The 10,021-nt window shown below is 39.1% G+C and overlaps 1 protein-coding gene across 1 annotated transcript in view; it reads left to right on the top strand.

Moving 5' to 3' along the window:
* The first annotated feature begins 396 nt into the window (after positions 1-396).
* OVCH1 (ovochymase 1) overlaps positions 397-10,021 on the top strand; it is a 93,747-nt gene continuing 84,122 nt past the window's right edge. Inside the window, exons 1-6 of the mRNA XM_025403129.1 lie at positions 397-460; positions 1,419-1,537; positions 1,815-1,912; positions 2,623-2,795; positions 6,857-6,952; positions 8,298-8,449. Of these exons, the coding sequence (XP_025258914.1) occupies positions 397-460; positions 1,419-1,537; positions 1,815-1,912; positions 2,623-2,795; positions 6,857-6,952; positions 8,298-8,449 (702 nt within the window). The remainder of the gene's footprint in view (positions 461-1,418; positions 1,538-1,814; positions 1,913-2,622; positions 2,796-6,856; positions 6,953-8,297; positions 8,450-10,021) is intronic.

Below are 10,021 nucleotides of genomic sequence, written 5' to 3'. Positions count from 1 at the left end.
GGGGAACCAGCTTCATTGCCCCTGAGCTTGAACCGCATTCGCCAATCTGAGACAGAATTCGCAGGGCTAAGCGTTCCAGGCCACTGATTGGCTTGCTCTGGATCTGCTGGCAGGAACCTCTGCACACGTGTGAGCACCCCTGCCGCCCCTTGGGCCACCTCGCGCCAGTCTCTAAGGCTGGGTGGCAGGGCGCTGTGACAGCAGGGACGACCAGAGAGTGGCAGCAGCTCACAATGATCAAATAATCGTGAAGAGGGACACCTGTGAACCCAGGCGCCACGGCAGGTGCTGCCCATAGGCGCCACGGGAGGGAATAAAGAGCGCTGCCCCGCCTTTCCCCCAGAGTTTTCGCAGCCTGCAGGGAGGGAGGACGTGCGAGGCCGAGGCATGGAGGCTATGGGTGTGCTGGCCAGTGTTGGTTTGTTGCTATTGCTGGTCATCGGCCACCCCAGAAGCCTAGGTGAGCCCAGGGCCCTGGGCACCAGGACTGCGGAGGAGGCTGAGCCTGCTGGAGAGGGAAGATTTCATTACTCCTTGCCTCAGGAAGTCAGGGTGGTATCGCCACACCTGAGGCATTTGGGAAGAAAGGGTGAGGGGTGGTGCATGCTCAGATGTCCCTAAAGAAAGGCCTGGACCAGATGTCCTTTTTGAAATTTTTTGGATTCTAGAGTTCAAGTTTGTAGGCACACCTGATAATCATGTGTGTACTAAGGAGCCTCTTCCAAGGAAACCTAACCAAGTAGAAGTAACTTAAAGTCAAATATCTCCCTTCCAGAGTAGTATATGTTATTCCCCAGTATCTTTGTTTTGTTTGTTTGTTTGTTTGTTTGAGACAGGGTCTTGCTCTGTCACCCAGGCTGGAGTGCAGTGGTGCGATCATGGCTCCCTCAACCTCCAGGGCTCATGTGATCCTCCTGCCTCCGCCTCTTAAGTAGCTGGGACCACAGGTACGGGTCACCACACCTGGCTACTTTTTACATTTTTTTTGTAGAGATGGGGTCTTATGTTGCCCATGGTCCTGAACTCCTGGGTTCAAGTGATCAGCCCACCTGGGCCTCCCAAAGTGCTGGGATTACAGGCATGAGCCACTGCACGTGGCCCCTGGTATCTTTAACACAACCTAAATTTGCATCTTCCCAAAGTAAGAACCAAGTCACCTACCAGAGGCAGCGCTGGCTCCTTCCTGCCCAGTGGTAACACAGGCTGAAAGGGAGCAGACAGGAGGCAAATTCTGGTCAACCCAGGTGACTGTGGGATATTCTGAAGAAAATATTGAGAGAAGAATGTGATAGTCTGCAGCTAAGTGCTATCAGAACGTCTGTGCCAGGCCAGGAAAATCCAAACGGGAAATCTTGGTAAAGTGAACTCTTAAATAAGGCTCTGTGTGTGCACACACACACACGTGCTCTTCTACACAGGACTGAAGTGTGGAATTCGCATGGTCAACGTGAAAAGTAAGGAACCTGCCGTGGGATCTAGATTCTTCTCTAGAATTAGTAGTTGGAGAAATTCAACAGTGGCTGGACATCCGTGGCAGGTCAGTACAACAAAGGCATTGATTTCTTAATGAGAAAACGGTGAAATATTGCCTTTGTTTCAAAAGCAAGAATTCACGTTGATTTGTGGTTTTTCTCCTGACCCCCTCTAGCTCTCTACCAAAAAGTTTACTTCACAGGAACTATCTTACTATCCAATTTATGTCAGTATTTTAAGAATATTATGTCAGATTAGAAAAGTTGATCTTCAGTGTTTCTGATGGAGATACATCTGTGGGGAGACATATTAGCTGCGTTTGTAACTTTCTTCTCGGGCAGGTCTCCCTAAAATCACATGAGCACCACTTCTGCGGAGGAAGCTTGATTCAAGGAGATCGTGTTGTTACAGCAGCACACTGCCTGGACAGCCTCAGTGAGTAAGTTGTGGATTTCCATTACTTGTCAGGCCTTGATTCCTGGCTATGGGACTGGGAGATTTAGCAGGTTCATTCTCAGTTCCTTTCTTAATTTTGCCTCCCAGTGGACCCACCCACTGATCTTCCTGATTCCCAGAAATGTGTGTCTGTTCCAAGATTTCCAGTGCTTCCTGTTCTACTGAATTAAACAATCCTAGACATCATCTATAATTTATGGATTTAGTGCTTGGGTAGAGGTGGTGGTTACTTACTATAATAAAGCATTAGCAAGAAATGTTAGATGGATGCTCCAAAGTTTTAATCAGCTGGGTTTAAATCATTAGGCGGGAAAAAGCTGCAGAAATTACATATATTTGACCAGATTAATAGAGGGTACTAATAAGAGAAAAGAAGGAACAGTTTTAGAAAGCAACTTTTATATCCTGTTACAAATGGCATAGCATGTATGAACTAAGGTTTGTATATCAAAGAAGTAAAGGAGGCAATATTTAATTACTTGACTCAGAAAAATGGAAACATGATGAAAACCATGACTTTTTCTAGATTAAAAATATATGACCATTGGTAACACTCAATAAATAAAGAAAACCTTCTTCAAAGACTCAGGGATGCTTAAAGGTACATTAATCACTCTTCATTTAATTACATGAAACCAAGAAGACTTGTGTAGGGGAAACAACTATTTATGAAACATTTATCTTTGGTTTTAGGAAGCAACTGAAGAACATAATTGTGACTTCTGGGGAGTACAGCCTCTCTCAGAAGGATGAGCAAGAACAGAATATTCCTGTCTCAAAAATTATTACCCATCCTGAATACAACAGCCATGAATATATGAGTCCTGATATTGCACTGCTGTATCTAAAACACAAAGTTAAGTTTGGTGAGTACGGAGAGTTAGAATATTAAAAATGCAATGGAGGAAAACTGCTAATTAGTTAACTTTAATGTCTGTGTGGCTGTCTAGTAATAGAATAGCTCAGCTTTATTTCTTTTTAAAATAATTTTGTTCAGTCTATAACCTATTTAAAAAAAAGTACTGTATAAGCTACATATCCCAGCCACAAATTATTTATGCTTAACCTAACAACCAACATTTTTTTCCCTTTCATTTATTTTTATTGATACATATTACAAGTACATATTTTCAGGGTACATGTGATAATGTGATACATTCATATAATCAAATCAGGGTAATTAGGTTATCTATGACCTTAAATATTTATCTTTTTATATATGCTAGGAAAGCTGGAATTACTTCTCTGATCTATCAAACATCAGGTGTATATTTGTATCCATTAATCAACCCCACTTCATCCTCCCCTCCTCCCTACCCTTCCCTGCCTCTCATAACCACAGGTCTACTCTCTATCTTCATGAGATTCAGTATTTTAGCTCACATATGAGGGAGAATATGTGATATTTGTTTTTCTGTACTTGGCTTATTTCACTTAATATCCATGTTCAGTTTCATCTGTGTTGTTACAAATGACAAGATTTCATTCTTTTTATGGCTGAATAATATTCCACTGTGTGTATATACTACATTTTCTTTTTCGTTCATCCATTGATGGACAACTTAGGTTAAGTCCATATTTTGGCCAACTAGTATTTTAAGGACTCCTGTTTCTTGGCTGGGCTCCATTCTAACTACCTACCTATATTCACCTCTAACCAAAAAGCTTGGAACATTTGAAAATGTTTTCGGAGGCTTCTTTCTGTCATTACTATGAACAAGATATACAACACTCTCTCAACACAGGTAATATAAACTTTCTGGGTAAAATACTAAAAGACCCCCTCCTTTTTTTTTTTTTTTTTTTTTTAAATGCAAGAAAAGGAAGTGTTACATGGCCAAAAACAAAGCACAAATCCAGAGTAGTTACTCAGGCCACTGCCCTTGAGAGATCAAATTGATCTTTAAGATCCTAGAGATTTACCTGGCCGTGAGAGGAACTGTAAAGAACCTGGAAATTTCTGAAAGGTGATGCTTTGAAAGATAGGGAGAGGGAGTTGTGCGTGTTATGCTACATAAAGTGAGGGAATAAGGGCACTTACTTGTCTCAACCTTGGCTCTGGACAGAGGGTTCTCAGAAGAATCTGTAATCATGAGCCAGGCCTCACTCAGGTTTGATGCTGGAATTGACATCACCTGTGTGGCACAAACACTCCAAGGCAAAATTTTAAAGTGGTTCCAGGTGAGTAATCAGCCTCTGCCAGAAGCAAAAATAAATCCTCTGTGAGAGAATGAAATTTAAATCCCAGCTTTAATATATTCCCATAAAGCTTTAATGAATTCGAGCACAGAAACGTGCAGAGAAATTTGCCATCGAAAATAGTCTGAAGCATTAACAATCAGAATCAGACCTTCAAAGGTTACAAATTTCAAGATAGAGAATAGAAAATGAGTATATTAAGGTTTAAAGAAGTGAAAGTGTACTGAAAATGATTGAACCAGAGGAAACTATTAGATGAAAGGGAAATTTGAAAATAAGCCAGTAAAATGTGAAAATATAAAAATGTAATTGGAATTAGAAACTCAACAGAATACTTATCTACCAGATTAGATTAGGTGTATGGAACTAGACAATCTGAAATAATTACCCAGAGGAGACAATGAGGATAAGAGACAGAGAAGATAGAGTGTAATAAACATTCAATTTGAAGTTTAGAAAGACTATGGATATTGGTGGAGAGTGACTGTAATTTAAGAGAAAGTGGCTGAGGATTGATCATAATTGATATCCAAATCTTTAGATTTAAAAAGTTTAGTAACTCCAACTATGATACAAAAAATAATTATATATCTAGACATGTGCAAAAATGTAGCACACTAAAGGAAAGGACCCCAAAAGAATCTAGAAGGAAAAAGACACGTTACCAAAAATGGAATGTTATTGATTTCTCAACAGCAGTAAGTGAATGTCAGGAGATAGTAGATGATCAAAATACTGAGAATAACTCAAACCGTAAGTGTATATAAGAGGAAACTATGGCCCCATCTTTTCTTTCCTTTATAGAAAACCTCTACTAAGAGCCATCTATGCTAGTTATGTCAATTTCGTTTCCTCAGTTCTCATAGCTGGATGTATTAGGTTAAGATGTCTGTTCCACATTTAAGTGGATCAGACTTTCACTCCACTGTTCCATAAATGTGGTCTTGTCACAGTCACTAATGACCTCTATGTTGCTAAATTCAAAGTAACTTCTCAATTCCCATATTTCTGGATAAGAGTTTTTAGCAGAATTGCTCATATGTTCTTGGAAATATTTTCTTCACTTGAATTCTGGGAATTCATTAGTTATTCTCCTACCCTATTGTACCCTTTCTTAGTCTTCTATGATGATTCTTCCTCTTTTCCTTGACTTCATATTGTTGGAATGCCCAGGCTCAACCCTGGACATCTTATTCTCTAGTTGGGCTCATTCTCTTAGTGATCTCATCCAGGATCAATAATTTAAACTTCTAAATCCAAAAAACTTTAGATTCATCCTTGATTCTTCCTTCTCTGACACTGTACCTCCAATGAGTCAGAAAATCCTGTTGCTTCTTCCTCACTCACTTCACGCTTTTGCCATCTTGTTCCAGGCAATACTACCATCATTTCTTGCCTGGGTTAATTTTAATGGTCTCTGAAATTTACTCAAGCTGCTGCTTCTGTCTTCCTAATGTTTGTTATTAACCCAGTGGCCAGAATGATACTTTTTAATAGGTAAATCAGATTATATCACCCCATTCAAACAACTTCAATGGTTCTCCATTACATTTAGATGAAAATCAATGTCATTATTATCTGACATACCCTCTTTCCTAGTCCTAGCTGCAGTCATCCTGGCCTCCCACTGTCCCCTAAACATGTATGCATGATCCTGCAGCAAGAAGTATTTCTTCATCAAATGACTTCTACCCAGATAACTGCATGATTCCTTTCCTCAGCTTCAAGACTTTGCTCAGATGTCACCTGCTCAATGAGACTTTCCATGATCATCATATTTGAAATGACTCCTTCCATGCCATTCTCCCTAATCTCCAGACTAATCTCCTTTATCCTATTATTTTCCATAGCATTTATTTACCACTGAACAACATATTATATTTGCTATTTGTTTCTTCTCCCTTCACCCAACACACAAACAAAAATATACACACTCGTGTAGGTTCTACCAAGACAGAAATATTTTTCTTTCTGTTCATTCATTGAGATCTAAAAGAGTGCTTGCCACATGCTAATTTGATCATCTTGTTCTACTATCTTCTAACATTCACTTACTGCTGTTGAGAAATCAATAACATTCCTTTTTGGTAATATGTTTTTTTCCTTTTAGATTTTTTTGAGATCCATTCTTTGTTTTTAGTGTGCTACATTTTCAGCACATGTCTAGATATAAAATTATTTTTTGTATCATAGTTGGAGTTACTGAGCTTTTTGCTAAAGATTTGGATATCAATTGTGATCAATCCTCAGCCACTTTCTCTTAAATTACAGGTTTCTCCCCACAATTATCTATATTTTTTCTAAATTTCCCAGGTTCTTTACAGCTCCTCTCATGGCCAGGTAAATTTCTAGGATCTTAAAGATCAATTCAATCTCTCAAAGGCAGGGGCCTGGCTAATTCCTCCGAATTTACACTCAACAGCTGTCGAGTGAAAAACTATCCTTTCAAAACAAAGCCATAGTCTAAAATGTTAGTAGATTGGGGGGCTCATGGTGGTGTGCAGAACAATTGGCCTTATGTTTTTCCTTGTTTTACTTTTTCTGCATTTCTCCAAATTTCTATAAATACAAAACAGTTTTTATGGGGGGGCCAAAACTTAAAATATGTCACCATTACATTTAGGAAGAAAGTGTAGAAACCATAAAATCAATAGATTTCACTTTTCCAAATATATTCAACATGGTATATTTATCCATGAACCTCATGCCTTTGTTGTTGTTTTCTCAGGAACTGCTGTTCAGCCAATCTGTCTTCCTGACAGTGATGATAAAGTTGAATCAGGAGTTATTTGCTTGTCCAGTGGATGGGGCAAGATTTCCAAGAGTAAGGGACATAAAAATGACTTAATACTTCTTCCAGATCTCTGTATGTCCAGGGGAAGCAGAAATAATTTTCTTGACCATGAGTTGTACATTTATCATTTTTTATCCCTAATTTCTGACACAACGAAGATTTCTGGTTATCCTCAGCATCAAAAGGCTTATACTTCTTAAAAGGCTATTCATATCACTCCTGCTGCTGCCAATTTGGTTAGGTATGGCAGATAAAGGAAGCTGGATAGAGCTGTGATAGATGAGGAGGTATAAGGCAAAAGGATGATCAGGAAATAGTAATAATAGTTAAGCTTCTTTGTCTTTAATATTGTGACTTTTTTAAAAAGTCAGACTCAGAAACAAAAAGTAGAAGAGTAAATACCACGGATTTGAGAGTGAAAGAAAAGGGAAGATGTTGTTCAAAGGATGTAAATGTGGAATTGTATGACAAGTAAGTTCTGGAAATCCAATATACTGCATGGGAACTATAGTTAATATATTGAATACTTGAAATTTGCTAAGAGGATAAATGTTAAGTATTCTCACTACAAAAAAGTTAACTCTGTGAGGTGATGTAATGTTAATCAGCATGATTGTGGTAATCATTTTACAATGTATATATATACTAAAACATCACTTTTTACTCCTTGAATAAATACAATTTTTATTTGTCAACCTCAAAGCTTGACAAAAATACATTGTGATTTTTTATTTTATAAAGAATTTTAGACAGGGTGCAGTGTCACGCCTGTAATTCTAGCACTTTGGAAGGCCAAGGCAGGAGGATGGGAGCCCAGCAGTTGAAGACCAGCCTGGATAGCACAGGAAGACCTTGTCTCCACACACACACACACACACACACACACACACACACACACAAATTAAAAATTAGCAAACCATGGTGGCATGCCTGTAGTCCCAGCTACTTGGGAAACTGAGGTGGAAGAATCACTTGCTCCCAGGAGGTTGAGGCTACAGTGAGCCTTGATTGTACCATTGCACTCCAGCCTGAGTGACAGAGGGACACCTTGTCTCAAAAAAAAAAAAAAATGATTGTTATAAAACATTTCTGTATTGACCAAAGTTTTCCTCTGTTGGGGAAACATTTAAGCATTTGTTTAGAGAAGTCACAATTGTACAATTGCCTATGTTACCTTAAAAATCTCCTGAATATTTTTAAAATGTCCTCTGCCATGTATCTGATTTTTAGAAGTGAATATGATTCACACCTAAAAACAATTTTACTTCTACATGTGGTTAAAAATCTGTTTGAAATAGTTCTAAACTTGTAGACTTCTCATTAATTTGTTTCCATGAGGATATTGTGCACTAACTTATCTGTCCTCTCTCTGCAGCATCAGAATATTCAAATGTCCTACAAGAAATGGAACTTCCCATCATGGATGACAGAGCATGTAATATTGTGCTCAAGAGCATGAACCTCCCTCCCCTGGGAAGGACCATGCTGTGTGCCGGCTTCCCTGATGGGGCAGTGAACGCCTGCCAGGTACAAAAGTGTAAACCAGCCTAGTTGTTTACCAACATGTGGGTGAAAGTAGATTCTGCCTTTCTGCAAAAGAAGCTCCTGTTTCTTCTGTTACTGTGTCAAAATTCTTTTTCCCTTCATCTTTTCATCTGATTTCTACTGAAAAAGTGTACTTGGCCTAAGCAGAAAGAATTATTTCCTGTCTCCACATCCATTCCTACTCCTACACTTCTTTTATTTTGGTGGGTTGGGAAAAGGGATTAGTTTGAACGTGTCCAACCTAATGGAATCAAGCAAGATGACCACTTTCACAATCTTATTAGGTCCAGCTATGAATTCTTCATTTCACATGTTGTTAAGCATTGTGGAATGTTTTTCCATTGGTGCAGAATATATTTGCATAAAATTTGACTGAAGATACATAGCTTTGGTCAAGTTGTGTAAGAGATATTGGGAATGACCACAATCTCCCAAGACTGACACAACTTCACAATGAATACCAATCTTCACAAGATATTTAGAGGGGACAAGGAGACCAATTTTTGAAACACAGGAGTTTTAAGTTTTAGATAGGTCTTCCAAGTAAATTGTCTTCTCTTTTAAGGTGGAGCACTAAGGAGTCATTATTCTTTGCCAAAAAGCGGCTTGAAAATGTTGAGGGAAGCTCTCTGAAATTATCTGTTGGAAAGATTTTTGAGTTTTTCTTAGAGGCAATGACAGGAGTTTGGGAGGGAGGAGACTGAAACTTACACTTATGCCACTTTCTAAATTGGAAAACAGATAGGTTAAAGGTGCTTTTTGTTATCTGCATTCATTATAGGCAATCCTTTTTTGGATGAAACCCTCTACACCTTGTGAGAAGAGTTTAATCTGACAAAAAGTTGTCTGAAACAGAGTCTTAAAGTGGTATAGATTCTGGAATGTTATTGAAGATGCAATCCTAAAACCTTGGGTTCTTTATTCTGTAGGATAAGAGCCAGTGTGGTCCTTTACATATATCCCCTGGATAAAATTAGGTTTCCCAGGCTTTCCTTTTTTTTTTTTTTGGAGACAGAATCTCACTCTCTTGCCCAGGCTAGAGTGCAATGGCACAATCTTGGCTCACTGCGACCTCTGCCTCCCAGGTTCAAGCGATTCTCCTGCCTCAGCCTCCTGAGTAGTTGGGATTATAGGCACCCGCCACCACGCCCAGCTAATCTTTTTGTATTTTTAGTAGAGACAGGGTTTCACCATGTTGGTCAGGCTGGTCTTGAACTCGTGACCTCAGATGATACACCATCTCTGCCTCCCAAAGTTCTGGGATTACAGGTGTGAACCATGCGCCCGGCCCAGGCTTTCTGTTCTCAAAGCCTTGAGGCCTTGAACTATCTTGGGGGATCTATTCACTGATGCTCTGTAGGACTGGAAGATGACCTAGGCTTTCCTGCAATTCCAGGTGACAAGCTATAGTAGAAGCATCTATCTATACTACCTCCCTTCCAACAATTTTTAGAATGTACATGGTAGTGGAAAAAAGAAAAAAGAGGAAGAAAACGTGTTAACCTGACAAGATTGCAGCCAATAGGTATAAAGAGATTTTATCTTGATTAAAAG

The sequence above is a fragment of the Theropithecus gelada genome, chromosome 11 (genome assembly GCF_003255815.1).
Source record: "Theropithecus gelada isolate Dixy chromosome 11, Tgel_1.0, whole genome shotgun sequence".
Lineage (NCBI taxonomy): Eukaryota > Metazoa > Chordata > Mammalia > Primates > Cercopithecidae > Theropithecus > Theropithecus gelada.
This window is presented reverse-complemented; position numbering and strand designations above follow the sequence as displayed.